The sequence below is a fragment of the Eubalaena glacialis genome, chromosome 2 (genome assembly GCF_028564815.1).
Source record: "Eubalaena glacialis isolate mEubGla1 chromosome 2, mEubGla1.1.hap2.+ XY, whole genome shotgun sequence".
Lineage (NCBI taxonomy): Eukaryota > Metazoa > Chordata > Mammalia > Artiodactyla > Balaenidae > Eubalaena > Eubalaena glacialis.
In genome coordinates this window covers 83,447,695-83,473,298 of record NC_083717.1, presented here as the reverse complement: position 1 = coordinate 83,473,298, position 25,604 = coordinate 83,447,695, and the positions used below count along the sequence as shown (strand labels likewise).

The following is a 25,604-nucleotide window of genomic DNA, read 5'->3' as shown; positions in this document are numbered from 1 at the left end:
TTATTAACACAAACACTATTTCTCTTGGGTAGATAGCTAGGAGTGAAATTGCTACACCATTGTGGTATGAGTGTGTTTAGTTTTAGTAGATACTACCAAATACTTTTCCAAAGTGGTTGAATCAATTTGTACTCCATTAGCAAATTATGAGTATCAGTTGCTCCACATCCTTATCTACACTTGGTATTGTCATTCTTTTTCATTTTAGCCATGCTGGTAGGTATATGTATTTTTATTTTTAAAAAGACAAGTTATGAAGAAAAAAAGAGCCAGGCCATCTCAGCAATTTAATATGAGAAACTTAAAAATACAGAGTTAGGCAGCTCAGTCGAGTGTTAGCTTTCCTATTCTTAGCTTAATTTATTTACTTCTTAATAAATAAGCCTCGATTTAGTTCTTAAACAACTTCTTAAGTTAGATCTGATCTAGGAAGAAACATCATAAACAAAGCTACTGTCATATAAAGGTAAGAGGTTAGTGTTTCAATAATCTTGAATGACTCCAGGTTAACTTAAGTGACTTTAATAAGTTTACACTTAGCCTTGAAATTAGATATATCTGCTGTTTTTTAGTACTTGGCATGGGCCATGATCTATTCTCTGCTGAGGATGTAGTAGTGAACAAAAGAGAGTCTCTAATTGAATATAGTTTAGATTTTAGTGACAAGATATAGATAATGAATCAATAAATATATAGCATGTCAGATAATAATGTAGAGGGAAATACAGGGTAAGAAAATAGAGATTGCCTAGTGCAGTAGTGGAGGGGCCTGTGGGAGTTGATATTTTATATATAGTGGACAGGGAAGTCCTCTCTAAGCAATTGATATTTAAGCAGAGATCTTAAAGAAGTGAGGGAACAGGTCATTTAGCTGTTTCAGGGAAGAGTTTTCCAGGTAGAAGGAACATCAAGTGCAAAAGCCCTCAGGCAGGAGTATGCCTGGTTTGTTGGAGGAAGAGCAAGAAGATCAGTGTTGCTGAAGTGCTGTGAGCAAAGTGGAGAATGGTTGGAGATGAGTTGAGGCTTAGTGGGGTGCGGGGATTGTGTACGGCCTTGTGGACCACTGTGAAGCCATTTGGCTTTTATTCTGATTGAGATGAGATGCCATTAGAAGATTGTGTGTAGCAGAAGTAATGGAATCTGGCCAGTTCACACAAGAACCTGTACACGAATAGACACTTTATTTGTAGTAGTCAAGAACTGTCTTTCAACATCTGAATGGTTAAACTGCAGAAAATACATACCATGGAATACAATTTTAAAAGTGAACTATCGATACACAGCAACTTGGACGAATCTTTAGGAATTTATGCTTCATGATCCCTAAGGTTACATATTGTATGATCCTATGTATATAGCATTTTTTAAATGACTTAATTTTAGAAATGGAGGGCAGATAAGTTGTTTGCCAGGGGTTAGAGAAGGAGATGAGTGTGGTTATAAAAGGACAACATGGGGAATCTTTGTGGTGTTGAAACTGTTCAGTATCTCCACTGTAGTGGTGGGTACACAAACCTAAAAGGTGATAAAATTGTCTGGAACATACTATACACACATATACACAAATATGAGTACAAGTAAAACTGGAGAAATCAGAAAAAGATCAGTGGACTATATCAATGTCAATATGCTCATTGTGATGTACTATAGTTTTGCAAAATGTTGCCATCAGGGGGAACTGGACAACGTGTTCAAGGGATCCCTCTGTGTTGTTTCTTACAACTGCATGTGAATCTATAACTATCTCGATAAGAACTTCTTAAAAAGAATAAGATAGCTCTGGTACCTTTGCAGAAAATAGACTATAGACTATATGGGCATTAGAGTGGGAGGAGGAGCCCCAGTTAGGAGGCGATTGCAGTGGTCCAGGAAAGAGATGTTGATGACTTGGACCAGAGTGGAAGCAGTGGAGATGGTAAGTCCATGATGTTTTAAAGATAGAGCCAAATGTTTGATGGATCAGATGCGGAGTCTGAGAGAAGTCAAAGTTAACTCCAAAATTTGTGGACTGAGCAACTAAAAGAATGGAGTTGCTGTTTATTAAATGATAAAAACATGGCAAGAGCAGGTCTGGGGGAGAAAATTAAGAGTCTGTTTTGTACATTCACATTTGAGATACCTGTTATCCATCCAAGTAGAGATGTTACATAGGTAGTTATTTTTAAGTCTGGAGTTGGGGAGAGAGGTCCAAATTGGAGATATAAATCCAAGAGTTGTCAATGTATGAAATCACCTAGGGAGTGAATATAGAAAGAGAAGCTGTCCAAAGAACTTAAGTCCTGGGGGCACTCCCACGTTTAAAGGTAGGAAAGATGAGGAGGAACTAGCAAAGGAGAATGAGGTGGGAGAGTCAGAGAGATAAAGGGAGACCAAGAGAAAATAATGTCCCCACGGCCAAGTGAGAAAAGTGTTTTAGGATAAAGGAGTGATCTGTTGTCAGATGCTGCTTCTCATAGGTCTCGTAAGATGAGGGCTAAGAATTGACAGCTGGCTCTGTATCTTGATTATGGTGGTGGTTGTACAACTCTACATTTACTCTGCATTTATCAAAGCTCACAGAACTGTACATCAGAATGATGTACAGTTCTATATGTAATTTATAAAATGTAATAATATACTATATGTAATTAATAAAATATTTTAAAATTAAAAAAAAAAGAATTGACAGCTGGATTTGGCACCATGCAGGCCATTGCCGACAAGGTGAGTTTGGGTGGAGTAAGTGCTGGGAACAAAAGCCAAACTGGAGAAGGTATAAGAGAATAAGAGGGAGGGAACTTGGGGTACCAAAAACAGTTCTTTCAAGGAATTCTGCTATAAAGAGGAGCCAAGAAATTGTCGGGAGGGGGATGCGAAGTGTCTGGAGGGGGATATGAAGTCAAAGGAGTGTTTGTTTTTAATTTGGGAGGTATGTTACAGTCTATATGCTGATGGGCATGATCCTGTAGAAAAAGGGCCCAATTATTGAAGTGATCTTGTGTAAATGAGCATGGATGGGATTTGGTCACAGGCAGTGGGATTGGCCTTAGATAAGAGTCTGGACAGTTTATCTATAAAAACAAGAGAGAAGATAGAGTATATGAGTACAAATTTAGGTCGGTTGGTAGATGTAGCAGTGGGAGCTTAGATATCCTTTTATGATTGCTTCTATATTGTCAGTGAAATATTAAGGTAGGGTCTTCATCTGAGAGTGATAGATAAGAAATATTAAAGGTCTGAGGGAAAAGAAGAAGTAAAATAGTCAGATTGTGGGAGAGTGACTGGACTAGGGAAATGCAGTGGGATTAGTAGGCAGCACTCTTTGATGTTAGTGGTGATAAATATTAAATATGGCTGGTCAGTTGGTGTGTTTTTCTCCTGCTTTATCTGTCGCCCTGGTACAGGTGAGGAGTAGGAACAGCGTTTTAACCAGGATTGGGGTTTTGCTAGAGGAGTTACAGAGAGAGAGAGAGAGGATCAAAGAAATTGAGAGTTATGGAGGGGTACAATTATTGGTAATGATTAGAACTAGGTTACAACCATAGGGATGTAGAGCTGAGGTAGGGCAGAGGACGGGACCATCAGAAGAGAGAAGGTCAAGGAACTCAGAGACTAGGTGATGAGGGTCAGCTGTGTGGATCTTGAAATCACAGTGATTGCTGGGTGCCAAATTCATGATCATCTCTTCTTCAGCAGTTTGACTATAAGTATTAAAAATATTGGAGAGAAAAATAAGTTAGGAACAGTAATTGTATAATATTTAAAAAAAAATCATGACAGAATATTTGCTTGTTTCACTTTTTAGTCTCAGCTCTTTGCAAAAGATGATGCCAGAAATAGTATTAACATAGACAGGCACTTTTGTTTAGCCTACAAATATATTTAAAGGCCATAGCCAGCAATTGTTTTATTTAGTAATTTTTAATTGGTTTATTTTGTTTCGTTAATTGGTTATTATTATTATGGGTGTTCAAGATTTGTCATATGAGAACAGTTCACAATGTGGATCTCAAAACAAATGATTATGAAAATATTAACCAAGAACCTTTTTTTTTCAGACCTAGAAATATAGGTGGCATAGGGCCATGTTCAGCTCTTCAGAAAAAATAGGTATGGAACAACAACAACAAAAATTATTAAATACTAACTGAAATTAACACAGAGGTCATCCCTTAGGGCATCTTTTGTCCTTATCTCCTTACAGCCAATCTGTGAACAAGTCCTTTTGGCTTTGCTTCTAAAATATGTCACATATTTTTTTTCCACTTCTGTCCCAACAGCTACAACTTCAAGCAAAGCCATCATTGTTTTTCACCTAGATTGCTGCTGTTAGCAGAGTCCTAGGCTGAGAGAGTTGCGAGAGACCTTTAGATCTTGGCTTAAAAGTCACCTTTCAGAACAGTCTATCTGAAAGTAACTTTCCTGACCCTCACTTCTCCTATAGCATTGTCCTGGGTGTTTCCTTATCATATTTATTGCTATCTGTTATTACCTTGGTTTTTTGTTCATTGTTTTTTGTCTTTCCACCACATTTAAAATAAACTGGAGCAAGGAACTTGTCTGTCTTGTATACTGCTTATGCCTATTGTCTGGAACAAGTCAATTCCTGGTTCAGAAGATGTTCAAAAATATTTGTTGAATGAACAGTAAGTATATTGGAAAATAAATAATCACCTGGGAATCTTGTGACGGAAAAAAAGAAGTTTCTGATCTGGCGGGTCAGGTTGGTTCAGTACCCAGGGGTCCTAGGAGAAGCCAGTGAGGAAAAGACACGCAGTCTTAAGCCCACCACATCTGAAGAGTGAGGCTTGGTATCTCCCAAGGAGGAAATTCATTTCTACTCAAAAGAAAATCAAATCATCATCAGGGCATGTATTTAATTTCAGAGGTCTGGTGACTGATAATCAGATGTTTTTCTTTTGTTTTAACTAGGGAAGATTAGACAGCAGAGAACTCTGAGCCAAAATGGTTTGACACTGAGGGAAGAAAAGATGAACAATGCAGAGGCTATAAAGGATTAGCAGAAGTATCAAGGACTGATTATCAGTGCCTTTTTAGTTGTGATAAGGGAAATAGAGTGAGGGAGCAAGAGAGATACTAGATATCTGGGGCAGGTAGAGGGAACTACCAAAAAAGGGAAAAGAGAGACTGATATATGATCCAATTAAATCAAATTTGGTTTAACTATGTGTAACCACGTACTGCACCTGGTGATGGCAACCCAGTAAGAAATGAGATCTAGGAGAGAATCTCTCTTCTTCAAGGGGCTTACAGTGTCCAGCAAGAGAGACAGAAGATGACCTAATACACTGTCATTGTTGGTTTGACATGAGATACAGGATGTCTTTAGGAGTAGCTGGCCAGCCATCCTTGGGATAGGACTTCACGTGATGGTCCTCAGCTTTGCTTTTGCAGAGACCTGATTTCAATCCACCAATAGGTGCCTAATTTCTTAAAAAGTGACCCATACTAACCACACTCATAAAAGACTGGTGCATAAGTCAAAACATCAGTTTATTAATTTACAGTGAGGAAAACTACATGAATAGCCAAGTTTTAATTAGAAGATTACTTGATGAGCACGGAGAGGAATAAGGCGAGTTGAGTGATGTAAATGTCGAATGACATCAGGCATTGGCCATCTGATGCTTCTTCATATGGGACATATAACTGCAGTGGGAACCAGCCAATCACATCTGCTGGTCAGGATATCATGCCTCCCTTGTGCTTCATGAACACGGCCAAATCTTGCTTAATGAACCCCATTTTCTTATATCTGCTTGTTTACTGCTTTCTTTCCATGGTTATGTTACCATCATTCTATAGTCATTTCTTCTATCTACTTTTTTGGGAAACATTCTCTTATCGTATGTTGATCTTATCAGTTGAAGATACTAATCTTTCCTGGGGGTCCGCCAAACGGAGAGCAGGGAAAATTTCAGGGAAGATATGTATGACATTTTAGCTAGGCCTTGAAGAATATGTAGGGGTTTGAGGACAGAGGTAAATGAGAAAGAGTGCATGCATTGTGGAGAGAGGGAACGAAATAAGCAAATAGCATAGAGACCTAAAACTTTGGGGCCTATTTGGCCTATAGGCTATGTGATGGTGAGCAGCCGGAGATAATATTATAATAGAAAGCTAGCTGGGACCTGGTTGTGAACTACGTATCTCATGCTGAGGAATTTGGACTTTATCTTGTAGGTCAGGGCTTGGCAAACTTTTTCTGTGAAGGGCCAGATAGTAAATACTTCAGGTTTTACAGACCATATGGGTCTCTGTTGCATTTATTCAACTTTGCCATTGTAGCACAAAAGCAGCCATGGACAATACGTAAGTGAATGAATGGGACTATGTTCCAGTAAAACGTTATTTACAGCCATAGGCAGCAGGCCGGGTTTGGCCCACTGACACTGTACTTTGCCTAACCCCATTGAAGGTACTATGAGTCTATTTTAGATTTTTGAACTAGAGAACAACATGATCACATGTGTGCATTTAAGAGAGAACAGATAAGAGGCTGAACTCTGAGCCTGCCCTGTTGAAATAGTGATGAAATGGGGGTTAACACTTCATATTTTGAGAGAATGTAACTTTGAATCACGTAATTCCAGGTTTTTTTCTTAATAGCCAGTGTCAAGACCTTACTCTATAAAAAAATGTGAAACTGAAGGAAAATAAGTGGAGATTGGTTAAATAGAGAAGTATTTCTCTTAAAAAATTATTGTGGATCCTAGTGTTAATTATTTTTGCAAGAACTAAATTGCCGTCGATGGGAATATGGTACCGACTGCTTCAGTACAAGTTCTCTTTGAGTTCACTGTGCCTCTCTGACCATCTACCATGTACAGGTATAGCTCTTCTACTATTTTTCTTTTTTATACAGATTTTTAAAAATTTTATTTATTTTTTTATTTTTGTCTGCATCAGGTCTTAGTTACAGCATGCGGGATCTTCGTTGCAGGATGCTGTATCTTTCGTTGCGGAGTGTGGGCTTCTCTCTAGTTGTGGCATGCGGGTTTTTCTCTCTCTAGTTGTGGTGCTTGGGCTCCAGAGTGCGTGGGCTCTGTAGTTGAGATGAGCTCTGTAGTTGAGACGCATGGGCTCAGTAGTTGCAGCACTTGGGCTTAGTTGCCCCGTGGCATGTGGGATCTTAGTTCCCTGACCAGGGATCGAACCTGCGTCCCCTGCATTGGAAGATGGATTCTTGACCAGCCGGGAAGTCCCCTTCTACTATTTTTCTATGTTTGAATCTCAGAGAAACCTTTGGTTACGTAGTGCTGTGTCTCCATTTTGTGCAAATGCATCATTTAGGTATTAAGACTGCCTCTGTATTAGTTTAGAACAATTAAGGCAGGTCTACCTGGTGCTGATGCAATGATAAATATAAATGTAAATATGACATCTGAAATCTCACAACAGTGCTTCATTTAAAGTGATCCCAAACATCTAGAATACAGCTATTTAAAAAGTATCTAAATAGAAAGCTAAAATTTAAAACGTCTGTGAAATGAGATGGCTGAGAATCCACCTGGAAATTAGCAGGGTCCTGAAAGTCTTGTGTGAAAAGTAAGGAGGATTCTAGAGACTAGTAATACATGAAAAGGAAGTTGGTTAATGGAATGAAAGCTTTTGGCCCAGAATACTCCAGGAGTTTCCTTCTGTTCTTCGGTATTGCCTCCGCTAACTGAAATCCAGTGAAACAGTGGCAGAGTGAAAAGGAAAGCGTACCATGGCAACAGTTCTCATAGACTTTGGGGACTATTTTAACAAAGTTCTTCAGCCTGTGAGTAGGGCAAGATAGACTGCCACAAGAATGTGAGACCTAGTTGTCAGAATTTACAAATTTATGAAGTCAGTTCCTCTAGAGCAGTGCCTCTCAAAGCCTAGTTCCTGACCGGCTGTATCAGCACCACCTGGCAGCTGGTTAAAAATGCAGATTTTTGGCCCTACCCTAGACCTATTCAATCAGGAAACTGGGGGTGGGGCCCAGGGGTGGTGTCCTAACAAGCCCTCCAGGGGGTTCTGACTCAGTCTAAAACATGAAAAACACTGCTCTAAAAAGTGAGTTAAGGATGGAGAATTAAACAGTCTGATCATACCAGAATTTCAAGTTAAAAGATTTTCTACATCCGCCTGAAAGTTTACCTAACTTATCTAGCAAAACTAACTTTTGCTTATATACAACCTTTAGGAAAAAAAAAGACTGAGAATATTATGCTTAAAAAAATCTATTCCTGTGCTCTGTAGATTATGAAGTGTATTTTTATGAAATGTATTTTACATTAGCTTGGGGATTAAAAAAAGTTCCTGTAGACCCACTGTAGATTTAAGATACTTTTCCAGCACACTGGTTGAAACCATTCAGAATTTGTTCTCCTTCCAATATACAGGTGTCAGAGGACAAGCAAGAGAGGACATGTTATCCGTGGGACAGAAAGCAGAGCAAAGCATGGCTTCCAGAGCTTCCCTTCTTAAGGAGTTCTGAGCTTCTCTTGCTAATACTTGGCACATTGTCAGCACAGAGATAATCCTCAGTGAAGGATGAGAGTTGAGAGGGAAGGTACAATCAAGTTAGAGACTCTGAGAATGTGAACACTTGTGGTGAGTTTTGAGCAGCATTAGGTAGGATGAGCAGCAATTGGTTGCTTTTTACTGAAGCAGAATTGAAGCTTCTGGGAAACTCTGGTATAGTACCTGGAAGTTCTTGGCAAGATTTCATAATCCGAACTTGAAGGAAATGCCTTTTCATTGCTTTGAAAAGGAAAAAACAAGCCAAAGAAGTAAATTCCTTAAATAATTAAATGAAAAACACTTTGATATGTTTCCCCCTAGAAATACCTTAATAAACTAATGAGTTAAAAGAAAATGGAAGAGATTTTTAACATATAACTGACAAGATTAGTATCCAGAATATAGTAAAGAGCATCTATTTTTTTTTTTAAAGATAACACAATATAAAAATGGGCAAAGAGGGCTTCCCTGGTGGTGCAGTGGTTAAGAATCCGCCTGCCAGTGCAGGGGACACAGGATTGAGCCCTGGACCGGGAAGATCCCACATGCTGCAGAGCAACAAGCCCATGCGCCACAACTACTGAGCCTGCGCTCTAGAGCCCGGGAGCCACAGCTACTGAGCCCTCCTGCCACAACTACTGAAGCCCATGTGCCTGGAGCCTGTGCTATGCAACAAGAGAAGCCAACTGCAATGAGAAGCCCGCTCACCGCAACAAAGAATAGCCCACACTCGCTGCAACGAAGATCCGACGCAGCCAAATATAAATAAACTAAATAAATTTATTTTTAAAAAAAACGGGCAAAGATTCTTCACAGACTAAGGAACACCACTATGTCTAAGTGACTAAGGCCAAGAACGTATGAAAAGATACTCAACCTCATCATAACTCAGCAAAATGCAAATTAAAACCACAATGAAATATCATTTCACATCCACCAGAATGGGCAAAAAAACCCCACAACAACTGATAATATCAACAATCAGCAAGGATGAGCAACATGAAATTGTCATGCACTGAATCTTCTAGGAATGTGAATTGGTACAACCACTTTGAAAATAGTTTGACATTACCTAGTAAACTTGAGTAATACCATACCCTTTTCCCAGCAATTCCATTCCTAGGTTTGGACAACTTGGAGAAACTCTTGCACATGTATACCAGGAAATAGGTAACAAGATTACCAGGAAATAGGTTACAGCGGAAAAGTAGAGCAGGAAAGACTACAAGTAATTCAGATGTTCATTTATACAACAGAATATGATATAGAAATGAAAATGAAAGAAGTTCAGCTCTAAGCATGAACTCAAAGCAATGCTGAGTGTAAAAACCAAGTCACAGGAGGATACATACTGTGTGAGTCCATATATATATATATATACATATATATATGTGCAAAAAATAGCAAAACTAAAACTGTTTAAAGATCTGTACATTTAAGGTAAAACTGTAAAGAAAGTAAGGGAATGATTAATTCAGAATTCAGTACAATGGCTACTTCTTTTGGGGGAAGAGATGCAACTGGAAAGGGGAACATGAGAGTACAAAGTAATGTTTTCTTTCTGAGGCTGGGTGGTGTGTTCATGGTGTTCATTTTATTAATCTTTAAGCAATACTATAAATATGCTTTGTGTGACAGATTTTACTTTGGGATAAGGAGCCATCTCTTGGAGTAACCTGTTTAGTCACTCTAAGGAATGTCATGTTCCAAACCTATAGACCCTGGGTGGCATATAACATTGCCTTTGCCCCTAACACCTCATTCCTATCATATTGCCCATTATAATACCTTATTATTAGGATGACCATTGAATTTATGGCCCAAACTGGAACACTTGTGAGTAAAGTGAGGGGATGCTCAAAATAATTAATATGTATTTCTTTGAAATATTTATTGAACAAGAAGTTGGTTTTATTGTATGTTATAAACCTCAAAAATAAATTATATTAAACTACATTAAAAACTTTTTGGATTGATTGTCCAAACATTAAAAAATAGTGAAAACAAAATAATTACTCATGGTACCTATTCATGTACATTTATCAATTTCTTACCCTTATCTGTCTCAAATACCATATCATTGGTATTTTAATAAAGGGAGTAGTTTTTCAAAATGTTCTTCTATTTATTTTTTCTCCTAAAATTGCCTGCTACCTTCTTTATTTTATTTTATTTTTTTAAAGTGAATTATTTGTGTATGTATGTATGTATGTATGTCTGCGTTGGGTCCTCATTTTTGTGCGCGGACTTTCTCTAGTTGTGGCAAGCGGGGGCTACTCTTCGTTGCAGTGCACAGGCTTCTCACTGCAGTGGCTTCTCTTGTTGTGGAGCAAGGGCTCTAGGCGCGCGGGCTTCAGTAGTTGTGGCACATGGGCTCAGTAGTTGTGGCTCACGGGCTCTAGAGCGCAGGCTCAGTAGTTGTGGCACACGGGCTTAGTTGCTCAGTGGCATGTGGGATCTTCCCGGACCAGGGCTTGAACCTGTGTTCCCTGGATTGGAAGGCGGATTCTTAACCACTGCACCACCAGGGAAGTCCTGTGCCACCTTCTTTAAAATTGCATTTTACGGTTAATATATTTGAAAGTGCTGATACCTTCTATTGAATCGTCTCCTCAGACTGTATTATTTTTAATTGAGAAAATACACTCTCAGGATACTTGGTAAGCTTGTTGTCTTAAAGTTGGAAATACAAAGGATGTTTACCAAACTTAGTAATGACAACAATGATAATTATGTGTTCAAAAAAGCGAAAAAAATCCAGGGTAACTGCTCAACCAATGAAGTGCCAGTAGAACAGGTGTCAGCCAGACCTGTCTTGGGCAGTTACACAAAATGCCTGCAGTTTAACATCTGCATAAGCACAGCTCTGTTAATTTGCTTGTTATTGGTCCCAGATGCTTGCTAGCTGACAGACCCCTGTAGTGAACCTTCCTGTCTTCATAGGAGATGAAAACACATAAAAGGGTCCATAAAATGTTACTAGTTTGAGGAGGAAAATGTATTAGTTAAAATATTAAGTTGGGAAAACTTGGGAGAAGGGAGTAGAAAGTATTTCCAAACTTTGAAGTACTGGGCGTTTTACAGCCAAGAAAAATTTAGCCAAATCAGGAAGTCTAAGGATTATTTCTTATTCGCATAGGAACATTTTATGAGGCAAATGATCCACATATATGGCTAGAATTTATAGAAATACTTCATTTTTACTTCACGCTTTTTGCAGTACTTATTTTAAGTATTTTTTTTACTATAGAATAGTCCTGCTATATCTGGAAAGATGCTGCTTTTTGAGTCACTTCATAGCTGTTTGGGAGGGATGAACATGGTGAGGAAGTGGTGAAGATCCTTTCCTACCACCAGACCCTCCTGACCAATCTTGCCAGTCACTGGATGACATATCCCAGCATGGTTTTGAGTGTTTTGCTGAAACATTTTCAGAATGCTATGTTTTTTTCCTTTATAAATGCCTTTTCCTAATAAGAATGCTAGTATGTATTGGTTAGAATACATCTAGTATTTCATATTTAAAAAATAATCAGTGCACTTTCTTCAGAATTTTCTTTTATTTCAACTTGTAACCTAGATTACTTTGCCAAATGTATTGTTTTCATAATGCAACAAAATATAAATTAGAAGAAAAAATGCAAAAAAAATTTTTTTTAATGAACCTTCTCAAAAAATGTTTTTTCCAATGGCCATTCCTCCCATGGAGAGTATATTAATATCTCCCCTATATTAATATTGCATCAGAAAATAATGTTCTAAGCAATTTACAGGAAAACAAGCATGCCTCAAACATGCTGTGCTTAAACAAAGTATTCTGGTAGCAATCATTTGAAAGCAATTGATGGAAAAAATTATATTTTGGCACATATTATAAGTTCTTCCCCCCTAAAACTCAGTTATCAAGAATCTAATTTCTGTCAAGTAGCTGTTTTAATGGATTTCAATTTTATTCTTTCCTCCCTCTCTTTTTTCCCAGTGTGGCTTTTTGTTTTTGTTTGGTTGCTTTTTGTCAACAAAAGACAAAAGGTAAAGACATTGAATGATTCATAGGCAAGGGTAGTGTGTGATACGTAGTCAAAGAATATATGACACATGGAAATTACATTTCATTTAACCTAAAATAGATCTAAGTAGGTGGGGATGACTTAATATTTTAAATGTTTTTGTTTCTTCTCTCCATAGCTTTAAGAAAAAAAATAAGAAATCACTTCTGACTGTACTGAATAGCAAAAATTAAGCGACTGCAAACCATGGCACTGTCATTCCGGAAGGACTTAGAAAAGTACAAGGACGTTGATGAAGATGAACTCCTTGGGAGTCTATCAGAAATAGAACTGAAACAACTGGAAACCGTGCTGGATGATCTTGACCCTGAGGTAGGTGCTAGGCAATAAAGAGAAATGAAATAATTTTTCAAACCCTTTGATACTAAGTAGCTGCCTTTGAACAGTTAGCTTTTCCATGACTTTTCCCTGACACTGCCATCCACCTCCTCCTCTTTATCCAAATGAACTTTTGGCCTCCTTTCCAGTACCCCCACTTCTGCCTGGTATCTCTAATGACATGACTGTTCTAAACTATTTTCTCCAACATTTTTATTTTCAAACATCTCCTGAAATTTTCTTCCCTTTAAGAAATATTTTCTCTCTGGGCTGGGAAGAATGTTTTTGGTAAAATGCGGCAGATGATTAGCTCTTTGACATATGCCAGCCGCTATGCCTCTTCAGGGCTTCTGTACCAGGATGGCTGCAGTGTAGAGAGTGTCTCTAGAAGGTCCTTCATGACCTTAAATCTAATTATTACCTTTCTGAAAGATGCTGACCAAATTGGATCAAAGTTTCTAGTTATTGGTAGAATAGATCTAAGCAGACCCTGGGCAATACTGCAATCCATGTAGAGCAGACCTGAATATATGTATATATGTTTTATTTTGCAAAATGGCTGTTGCTTACCTTATGCATTACATAAGGCTAAGGTGGAGACCCTTGACCCTGGAATTGTTAATCCCTGGTATGTTTGGAGCGGTCGTTGTGGCAGGGCGTGTGCGGCCGGGAGGCAGTGAGGGGAGAACACTAAGGTTGTGCCTCCTTGATCTGAAGGTAATGGCTATTTGCTAGGCTGCTTTTCTTTACCACATTTTATTATGACAAGACATTGACTTTTAGTGCCTTTTAAGGACTGTGGTAAGAGTTTGTTTTATGAAAGTGTTCTTGTCACTACCACACATTTATTTCCTGCTAGAAGGTTTTCTAATTTATATTGAGAATTACACTCCTTTTCTCAGCATTACTTTAGCACTTGGGTAACATGTCCATACCACCGATCAAATCCCTTAACCATAATTGTTACTATAAGGAAGATTTTTCAGTGCACCTAAGTCTGTAGGGTAACTCAGAATAACAGTGCTGTTTTGCATGTCACAGCAGTATCTGCTCCAGGCAATTCAACCTATCAGACCTATTTGAATCAAATGGTAGGAACATAAGAGTTCATCTGGTCCAGGGTTTCTCAGCCCTGGCGCTGTTGACATTTGGGGCTGGATAATTCTTTGCTGTGGGGCTGTCCTGTACGTTGTAGGGTGTTTTGCAGCATCCCTGGCCTCTACTCACAACATACTAATAGCATACCCTCCTGACTTAAAATGTACCTGGGATTTTGTTTTAATCAGGTCTGGTAAGATACCATACATGGAAACTTCCTTGAAAGAAGAATTTATTACTTTCAGTTCCCAACAGCAGGAGGTGCACCAAGCCATGCAGGGCCACATGGGGGAGCAGTTGGGTTGGTCAGGAGGTAGGAGTGAGGAGCAAGTGTGGCCCAGAACTTTTATTGTGGTTTCCAAGGGAAGGAAAAGGTGAGACAGGGTGGGCAGATTTGAGCAAGTTTAGAATTGGATAGTTTGAATAACTTCAGTGGCTCTGGGCTACAGGAGTGGTCTCTCGTTGTCCAGTGCCTGGCCCTGGGCAGTTTAGGGCAGGGGAAGTATTGGCTTTGTGTGTGAAAGATGAAAGAGGTGGTCGGGGGTGTGGGCTCTGGATTGGTTGGTTTTCATATGAGAGGCACATGGCAGGGGCTTGGGGGGAGTTGTTTGCTATCCCTAGGAATTAGTTAGCCCTGGGAGGGGCAGTCTTTCCAGGATTAGCAAGGCCCCCAAGATGTCAAAGCAGCATAAAATACAGAAAATTTAAAAAGTGATTAATATGCCCTCCCCCCAACTGTGACAATCAAAAGTGTTTCCGGATATTGCCAATTGTCCCCTGGGGGATGAAAACACCCCTGGTTGAGAAACACTGATCTAGCGCTTGCCCTCTGTTTCACAGATGGAAAACAAAAGTTAGGTGACTTGCCTCAGTTATTACAATTAGGGAAAGAACTGAGACTAGATCCTGTACTACCTGATTGATCCCTGGCAGAGTCTAGTGGTCTTTCTGTTAAACTACAGTGAGTCCCCTTTAACTCGTGCTTTATTCTATAGGTCTAAAAGCTGATGGCTTATATTTTCTTCTTTGGAAATCCATGGCCTGCTTCTTGTATGGGGAGGCTTGGGTTCTAACTTCTGGATGTAGTTTGCAGACTCCCCAACCCTAGTTGTAACTCCCCCAACCTCAGATACTGTTAGTTGAGACTAGAAGAACAGTGATGTTTACTGACAGCTTGCCACTCGTTGGGTGAAGTTTCTGGAAAGTGTTTCAGTAAAGGAACAGGGGAGACAAGAGGGCCAGGGCAGCAGCAGCTACTTCAACCAGAGGAACACAGTGTACCTTACAAAGTCTCAGAAGGTAGATAAGAGAAGAGCAGGTGAAGTTTGTATATGGTGCTATTCTGTTATATTTTGGAGGGCTGTTTTACTTCCCTTATGCTGCATTCAGTATATTTATTTGCTAACTTACTGTGTTTTCTCAAAACTTCTGTCTCAAAAAGACAGCCAGCCAGCCTAGGCAAAAGGTAGTTTTTTCGTTTCTAAGACTGGGAATAAATTATTACAACAAAATTCCACTGCAAGGGAGAAGCATGTAATTTTCAGTGGCAGTCATTTTAATGAGATTTTTATCTATTTGTTAAGTAATTATGATCCATTAACTTTCTTGATTAAAGTGTGCTTCTAATAAAGCTTAGCTCATGGCCTCCAAAGCCAGTTAGCTCTCATTTATTTTGTGGTCAAAGACTGTATTTAAGGAGCCAGGATTCCAGCTAACATATCATTTAAAACCTGTATGTTTGACATGGGCTTGAACAGGCAGGTGGTATAATGCAACTCCATTGCTACCACCATGAAGTAGCAGTATGTATACATGTGCCTTATTGATGGTGAAGGAAAGTAACTTATATTAATTTGCCTTAATGAGCATTTTTCTTTAAAAGTATTCTCAAATCTTTATTCAGTAAATATTGGGGTGGGGGGCAACCTATAGATCTCAGGTACTATGCTAGGCTTAGGGATATGAGAGTGATCAAAACAAATGTGGTCTTTGCCCTCATGATGTATAGTCTGGTAGGAGTGTGAGGAATTAGACATTAATCAAATAATCGTGTCATATATAAGAGCATATAATGGGAGGTCAGGAAAAGCTTTCCTTGGGGGAATGGAGCTGCAGTCTGAAAAATGAGTTGCAAAAAAGGATGGACAGAGCATTCCAGGGAAAGAAGTATATGGCACGTACAAGGGAGGAACAAGGGCTGATGTGGTTAGAATGGAGAGGGTGTGTGAGATGAGGCTAGGGTAACCTTGGTGGGTGGGAGTGAAGGTTGAAGAGTATCAGCACCTGATCCAGGGAGACCAGTTGGGAGGCTAATGTAATAGTCCATCCCAGCTTGGATCATAGTGTAGACCAAAGTAATGGTATTGGAGATAAAGAAAAGTTAGACAGTTTTTTAGGAAGTAAAAATGGATAGGACTTGATGGTTTGTTGAGAATGGATTCTTCATGTGTAGGTCTTGTCTTGATTTCAAAGTCTGAGGGTAGAAATCTTGTGTTTCTTTTTTATATTCCTATAGACAATTTTGTGTTGTAGAAACATTTTTGGTGCATGGTTAGGAAAAACCTCTTTTGTATTTCATCTTGATAGGTGAGCTTTCTGTGTTATGCATACACCATTACATGAGGAAAACACAAAGACGAATTTTATGAAAATTATTGTGGATTTCAGCAAATGGCCAAAGTTGAAGTGCCATATTTTCTAGTTATAAAATGAGTATTTCTTATTATCATTATCCATATAAGATCACTCTTTGTAATGAAAAATGATCTTATAACACCTAGGAGATTCAGCATCCTTGCCAATATTGTGAGGTGTTGTGGAACAGAGTTGGCCCTTTTGTGTAACTTTTCTGGCTGCCTCCCATTTTCAAAGCAAAGAATACTTGGGAATTGTGAGACAAGGTAGTATCACCTCTTTGGTTTTTGACTAGCAAAAAGATGCACTTCACATTGTTTAGTCACCACTTGTTATTCCTGGGCTTAGTGAAAATACAGAGTAGGGACTAAAAGAGACAACTTTAGTCCATTGCCTCTCACCCCTCCCCCACTCTCAGTTACTCCATGCACTCAAAAAGTCTGTACCCAGGTGGAAACCTAGGGATATAACTCTTGCCGTGAGAATCTCTGAGTGTCTTGAATAGCAATGACAGTGGTTGCTGCAAATACGTCCTAGTGCTGATGTATACACACATACGTACACATAGAAGTTGAACCTTTGCATTTAAACACAAACAAGTAAACATTAATATCCTGATACCCTAATGTATGATACACATGTTTTTCTTCTGAGAAAGTCTTTATGATGAAATAGCAGACATTATGAAGGACTATGATGTATATAGTCATTTAACATTCTTTTGCAATGGAATTCTTTTCTATCTGTTTACGTATATGCTGAGCTGTTATTAAGCATTACAAACTAGTTTTCATTACTGTCCCAGGATACTTAAAAAGTAAAGGGTGTTTCCTGCTAGTAGAATACTTTCTGAAGAAAAGGTGCATGTGCCTATTTTAATAATAATGTAAGTGAATTCTACCTAATTTTAAAAAACTTTGTTTGGAACACTTTTATGTTGCTGCCCTAAAACCCTGTAATGAAGTCTTTAATGCCTACATCCCATTCTAGTCTATAAATCTTTCTTAGATGGTAACATCTGGACGTATATAGCATTGGCATTCTTGCTGGTCATAATGGCTGATTCATTCTCTTTGGCAGAATGCCCTTCTGCCTGCAGGGTTCCGGCAGAAGAACCAGACATCAAAGTCTGCCACAGGGCCATTTGATAGAGAACACCTCCTTTCATATCTGGAGAAGGAAGCTTTGGAGCATAAGGACAGGGAAGACTATGTGCCCTACACTGGAGAAAAAAAAGGTAAGCACAGAATTTTGAAGTCATTGTTTGACAGCACTTGATTTTTCTGCTTACGGGTAGGACTGGAGAAAATATTTTTAGACGTGCATCATTGATAGCCTCAAACATATGATACTGTTGACTTTAAAAATTATTAGGGAACTTTCCTGGTGGCACAGTGGTTAAGAATCCTCCTGCCAACGCAGGGGACACGGGTCCGAGCCCTGGTCCGGGAAGATCCCACATGCTGCGGAGCAACTAAGCCCGTGCGCCACAACTACTGAGCCTGCACTTTAGAACCCACGAACCACAACTACTGAAGCCCGCACGCCTAGAGCCCATGCTCCACAACAAGAGAAGCCACTGCAACGAGAAGCCCATGTACTGCAGCGAAGAGTAGCCCCCGCTCGCCACAACTAGAGAAAGCAAGTGCACAACAACGAAGGCCCAACACAGCCAAAAATAAATAAATAAATAAATTAATTTAAAAAAATTATTAGGTAATTTGGGCACTTTCTTTACATTCTCCGACTTGGCCAGTAAGTTCCTTGTTAATGATTTGTTAGTGAGGTTTTATTACACAGTGATTTTTAGTTCTCTTTAGAATTCTTTAGTTCTCAACTGTAACAAATATTAAAAGTGTACTGAGGTAAAATTTTAAATGCACTACTGTATTACAAAATGCAGTGATGTCAAAGTGCCACTCATTTCTAACTCCTGTCTTTAAAGTGGAATAGGACATATTTTCAAAGACTCTTACCCTACAGCCTTCCTTATTAATTCAGTGATCCATAACCATTATAATTCTAATTGTCAGTGCTTCATAATCATTACTTTCAGGAAATTCTTCTAGTCCAAGTCCTTCCCATTGCAGATTTTTTGTTTTTTAATTTATTTTATTTATTTATTTATTTTTGGCTGTGTTGTGTCTTCATTGCTGTACTCAGGCTTTCTCTAGTTGCGGCAAGCAGGATCTTTAGTTACAGCATGTGGACTTATAGTTGCGGCATGCATGCGGGATCTAGTTCCCTGACCAGGGATCAAACCCAGGCCCCTTGTATTGGGAGCTTGGAGTCTTACCCACTGGACCACCAGGGAAGTCCCTAGCCTATTTATTTTATACATAGTGGTTTGTACCTCTTAATACCCTATCCCTATTTTGCCCCCGCCCCCTTTTCTCTCCCCCTGGTAACCACTAGTTTGTTTTCTATATCTGTGAGTCTGTTTCTTTTTTGTTGTATTCACCAGTGTGTTTTATTTTTTAGATTCCACATATAAGTGATAACATGCGGTATTTGTCTTTCTCTGTCTGACTTATTTCACTAAGCATAATACCATCCAAGTCCATCCATGTTGTTGCAAATGGCAAAATTTCATTCTTTTTAATGGCTGAGTACTATTCCATTGTACATACATACCACGTCTTCTTTATCCGTTCGTCTGTTGTTGGACACTTAGGTTGCTTCCATATCTTGGCTATTGTAAATAATGCTGCCTTGAACATTGGGTTCATGGATCTTTTTGAATTAGCGTTTTTGTTTTCTTCAGATGTATACACAGGACTGGAATTGCTGGATAATATGGTAGTTCTATTTTTAGTTTTTTGAGGAACCTCCATACTGTTCTCCACAGTGGCTGCACCAATTTACATTCCCACCAAGGGTTCCCTTTTCTCCACGTCCTCACCAACTTTTGTTATTTGTGGGTTTTTTTGATGATAGCTGTTCTGACAGGTGTGAGGTAATATCTCATTGTGGTTTTAATTTGCATTTCTCTGGTGATCATGACGTTGAGCACCTTTTTATGTGCCTGTTGGCCATCTCTTTGTCTTTGGAAAAATATCTCTTTAGGTCTTCTGCCCATTTTTTAATCAGGTTGTTTGTTTTTTTGATGTTGTGTTTTATGAGCTGTTTATATATTTTGGGTATTAACAACTTATCAGTCATATCATTTGCAAGTATTTTTTCCCATTCAGTAGGTTGTCTTTTCATCTAGTCAGTGGTTTCCTTTGCTGTGCAAAAAGCTTTTAAATTTAGTTACGTCCTGTTTGTTTATTTTTGCTTTTCTTTTTTGCCTTAGGCGACAGATCCAAAAAAATACTAAGATTTATGTCAAAGAGTGTTCTGCCTATGTTTTCTTCTAGGAGTTTATGGTTTCAGGTCTTACATTTAGGTCTTTAATCCATTTTGAGTTTATTTTTGTATATGGTGTTAGAGAATGTTCTAATTTCATTCTTTTACATGTAGCTGTCCAGTTTTCCCAGCACCACTTATTGAAGAGACTGTCTTTTCTCTATTGTATATTCTTGCCCCCTTTGTCATAGATGAGTTGACCATAGCTGCATGGGTTTATTTATGGGCCCTCTATGTGTCATGTTCCTCAGGCCAGGCCTTAAAAGCCATGTTACAGTATTGTAGACATGAAGAAGGGCAAGTTTACCTTCAACAATTGGAGAACTTTGGTTGCAGAGCTCTGTTTTGAAATATAGCTGAAAGACGGCTCTCGGCTTCTTAAAGCCACCCTGGAGCTCATCCTTAAATTGGTTGGCCTTGGTTATTCGTAGTCACTAATATGCCTTCCTTTCTTTGGGTCTCATCCCCAAGATTTTGATCACATTCCAGAAGATCCTCAGAATAACTCATCTACATCGTATTAGCATACCTTCCAATCAAGCTAAATGTGAATCCCCTCCTTAGCTCTGAGAATTCAGAAGCTTGTTTTTTTAAGCTGCCTCTCCAATGACCCCTTACCTGAACACCTGGGTTGAGTCCCAGGTTTCTTACTTAATGGCTTATTTCACAGGAGATAGACTTTCAGATGGAGGATGCCTTCCCAGACAGAAGGGTTTCTCCTGGTTCTTCTTAAAACAGTTTGCAAACCTGTTAAGAAATAAAAGCATTTTACTGTTTTGGTGTACTCAGACTAGTTAGAATCTGTAAAATGTGCCATTGTTCTCTAAACTAAATCGTTTTTCATACTAAGATGACTGGTTTCAGAGTTCAGTCCCCAATGGCAGTATTAGTTTTCTGTACCAGGGAATGTTACAGCGATTCACTCAGTTCCTTGAACTCCTTTCAAGTTACATGCCAGAATCTCATAGGGATCTCTCATTGTAAATTATTTTTAAAGATGACTACTCAATTCTCTTTTAAAAGAAAAATTGGGAACCACTAAAAGGAATAGTTATCCAGCTACTTTCTTATATTCTGAGACTAAATGATGATTAATTATACTTGTTATTTTTTAACTTAAAGACACACTCTTTCTGGAGCTAAAATTACACAGAACTGGTATGACAAAAGGGAATCCCCATAAAACTGAAAATTGGACACTTCATGATTTTTCTTTTTGACCATGAACAAAAGCTATACACTCATGCCAAATTTTATCTTTCTAGATCATCTCAGAATGCCTTGAAAAGACCTACAGAGTAAGAACACTTGAGGGTTGTTATATAGAGATATATTAGTAATTTCATTTTGTGATTTGTGAAATGGTTGTTTATAATTGTACATTTTACAGAATTAAAAGCATATGTCAACATCTGAGAAGGAGGAATTCATCCTAATTAGGTGAAATTCAAGGCATTATGTCTTCGATGCATTTTGGGAACATTTTGTCCTACAGTAATAAATGTTCCGCTTTTAATAACTGTAATTTTGTTGACAGCAAAAAAGAAGGTATTAGGCAGCTAATAAGGCACAGCTGACAAAAGATATATTAAGGATTGTTTTTAAGTGCATTGTTTACAGTAGAATCCACAATATACATCTGTTAAGTTCATCTAAATCTAACAAGCTCATGGTAGGAATGGTATCATGGTATCAAGTAATCTTGGTAGAGATTAATGGAAATGTCTTTGCTATGAGCCTACTATGTTCAAAATGTTGAGAAACTAAATGTTTAAGAAAATTAAAACAATAACATAATTGCAATATAATGTTCCTTTTACTTGAAGATATAATATTAAAATTTTGGGAAGCTTTTTACCTCTTTCTCCTTGAAATGTTGCAGAAGATGTAACTGAGACATAGACCAAGGGTGAAGGAGAGTATTCATCCAGCTCTTTCTCATTCCTGAGAATGGTGAAAATGCAGAGTTCTGAATGGTTATTATTTCTCATCATATTTTTACATATCTTGAATATTCTGTCTTCAGGATAGATAAGGCTCAGAGCCTTGCCATGGATTTGACACTTAGAGAAATAATTGGGCCCAGTTTTTAATACTTCTTACTGACTCTCATTTTGCTTTGCTTTGCCAGGAGTCTTCCTCCCCACGTCGAACATCACACTTTACCCTTACCTAGCCTAAGACTTTTTTTCCCCTCATTGTCCCTTATTTCATAGACTAGAGCCTGATGCACCTTGTACACTCTCTCCTGTGCACCACCAAAGAATCCCTCCCTTCGAGCCACTGACACTCCTAGGTTGGGCTCCTCCCCTCCTTGAAGATCACGCCTGTGCTCCCAGTTGGCCCTTGGGGTAGAGCCATCTATTCTTTCTGGTGGTTTCCCTTCCTCTCCTGGATAAAGGAATGCCCTTGGGTTTTCTTCCCAAGAATCTCCTAGGCCCTGCTCTGTTTACTAAAGGTGAATTTAACCAGATTGCCTTAAACTAAGGGTTCTCATATACTTTCTAGATTACTTATTCACAGTTACCTTAGCCTTCCAGAAAACTTACTATAGTCACTCTTCTGAAAGATGCTTCCCTCATCTTTCTGAGTACATGATTTCTTTTTGGAGGAAAGGCAGACTTGATTCCTTAAACCAGAAGGATCATAGTTATAAACTGCCTAAATCAGCAGGATTATGTAACTGCGAGTGTGCAGTTGGTTTCCACTAAATTCAAGATAAAGACTGGCTCTATTTTTGTACTCAAATCTCATAAATTCTAAATGTCCTTTATATACCTCTAAAAAGTGGTCTTATCAGGCACTGATATGTAGAGTGGGCTATTTAAATTAGTCATGCAGATGCAGGCATCTCCTTTGGAGACTGGTCACTGTAACTTTTGAATGATTCACTCACTACTCCTTTGGGGTGAGGAGTTAGCCTGATGGATTGTTCATGTTTTATGGGAAACTTTCCCTGTATAAACATACCCACTCTGGATATTCCTTTCCCGCCAACATGTCTGTATATAATTTGCGTACCACAGAATTTTGATTTTAATTGTTCCAGAATCATACACTGTGAGGCTCTGTTATTAGGTTTTTTCTTTTCTTCTTTTTTAATAGATCTTTATTGGAGTATAATTGCCTCACAATACCGTGTTAGTTTCTGTTGCACAACAAAGCGAATCAGCCATATGCATACACATGTCCCCATATCCCCTCCCTCATGAGCCTCCCTCCCATCCTCCCTATCCCATCCCTCTAGGTCATCGCAAAGCACCAAACTGATCTCCCATGCTTTGCTGCTGCTTCCCACCAGCCAACTATTTTACATTCGGTAGTGTATATATGTTGATGCTATGCTCACTTTGCCCCAGCTTCGCCCTCCCACCCCATGTCATCAAGTCCATTCTCTATGTCTACCTCTTTATTCCTGCCCAGCAACTAGGTTCATCAGTACCTTTTTTTTTTAGATTCCATATATATGCGTTAGCATACGGTATTTGTTTTTCTCTTTCTGACTTACTTCACTCTTTATGACAGACTCTAGGTCCATCCACCTCACTACTAATAACTCAATTTCGTTTCTTTTTATGGCTGAGTAATATTCCATTGTATATATGTGCCACATCTTCTTTATCCATTCATCTGTCGATGGACACTTAGGTTGCTTCCATGACCTGGCTATTGTAAATAGTGCTGCAGTGAACATTGTGGTCCACGTCTCTTTTTGAATTATGGTTTTCTCAGGGTATACGCGCAGTAGTGGGATTGCTGGGTCATATGGTAGTTCTATTTTTAGTTTTTTAAGGAACCTCCATACTATCTTCCATAGTGGTTGTATCAATTTACATTCCCACCAACAGTGTAGGAGGGTTCCCTTTTCACTACACCCTTTCTAGCATTTATTGTTTCTAGCTTTTTTGATAGTGGCCATTCTGACTGGTGTGAGGTGATACCTCATTGTAGTTTTGATTTGCATTTCTCTAATTATTAGTGATGTTGAGCATCTTTTCGTGTTCCTCTTGGCCATCTGTATGTCTTCCTTGGTAAAATGTCTATTTAGGTCTTCTGTCCATTTTTTAACTGGACTGTTTGTTTATTTGATATTGAGCTCCATGAGCTGTTTGTATATTTTGAAGATTAATCCTTTATCTGTTGTTTCATTTGCAAATATTTTCTCCCATTCTGAGGGTTGTCTTTTTGTTTTGTTTATGGTTTTCTTTGCTGTGCAAAAGCTTTTAAGTTTAATTAGGTCCCATTTGTTTATTTTTGTTTTTATTTCCGTTACTCTAGGAGGTGGGTCTAAAAAGATCTTGCTGTGGTTTATGTCAAAGAGTGTTTTTCCTATGTTTTCCTCTAAGAGTTTTATAGTGTCTGGTCTTACATTTAAGTCTTTAATCCATTTGGAGTTTATTTTTGTGTATGGTGTTAGGTAGTGTTCTAATTTCATTCTTTTACATGTAGCTGTCCAGTTTTCCCAGCACCACTTATTGAAGAGGCTGTCTTTTCTCCATTGTATGTTCTTGCCTCCTTTGTCATAAATTAGGTGCCCATATGTGTGTGGGTTTATCTCTGGGCATTCTATCCTGTACCACTGATCTATCTTTCTGTTTTTGTGGCAGTACCATACTGTCTTGATTCTGTAGCTTTGTGGTATAGTTTGAAGTTGGGGAGCCTGATTCCTCCAACTCGTTTTTCTTTCTCAAGATTGCTTTGGCTATTCAGGGTCTTTTGTGTTTCCATACGAATTGTAAGATTTTTTGTTCTACTTCTGTGAAGAATGCCATTGGTAGTTTGACAGGGATTGCACTGAATCTGTATATTGTAGTATAGTCATTTTCACAATATTGATTCTTCCAATCCAAGAACATGGTATATTTCTCCATCTGTTTATGTCATCTTTGATTTCTTTCATCAGTGTTTTATAGTTTTCTGAGTACAAGTCTTTCGCCTCCTTAGGCAGGTTTATTCCTAGTATTTCATTCTTTTTGTTGCAGTGGTAAATGGGAGTGTTTCCTTAATTTCTCTTTCTGATTTTTCGTTGTTGGTGTATAGGAATGCCAGAGATTTCTGTGCATTAATTTTGTATCCTGCAACTTTACCAAATTCATTGATTAGTTCTAGTAGTTTTCTGGTGGCATCTTTAGGATTTTCTACATATAACATCATGTCATCTGCAAACAGTGGCAGTCTTACTTCTTCTTTTCCAATTTGTATTCCTTTTATTTCTTTTTCTTTTCTGATTGCCATGGCTAAGACTTCCAAAACTATGTTGAATAATAGTGGCGAGAGTGGACATCCTTGTCTTGTTCCTAATCCTGGTGGAAATGCTTTCAGTTTTTCACCATTGAGAATGATGCTTGCTGTTGGTTTGTCATATATGGCCTTTATTATGTTGAGGTAGTTTCCCTCTAAGCCCATTTTCTGGAGAGTTTTTATCATAAATGGGTGTTGAATTTTGTCGAAAGCTTTTTCTGCATCTATTGAGATGATCATATGGTTTTTGTTCCTTAATTTGTTAATGTGGTGTATCACATTGATTGATTTGCATATATTGAAGAATCCTTGCATCCCTGGGATAAATCCCACTTGATCATGGTGTATGATCCTTTTAATGTGCTGTTGGATTCTGTTTACTAGTATTTTGTTCAGGATTTTTGC

General features: G+C 38.5%; 1 protein-coding gene across 2 annotated transcripts in view; it reads left to right on the top strand.

Moving 5' to 3' along the window:
* TMOD3 (tropomodulin 3) overlaps positions 1–25,604 on the top strand; it is an 86,850-nt gene that overhangs the window by 26,385 nt on the left and 34,861 nt on the right. For both annotated transcript variants that reach the window (XM_061180317.1, XM_061180316.1), the window contains exons 2-3: positions 12,679–12,872; positions 17,691–17,847. In XM_061180317.1, coding sequence (XP_061036300.1) covers positions 12,747–12,872; positions 17,691–17,847 — 283 coding nt within the window. In that variant the 5' untranslated portion in view covers positions 12,679–12,746. The remainder of the gene's footprint in view (positions 1–12,678; positions 12,873–17,690; positions 17,848–25,604) is intronic.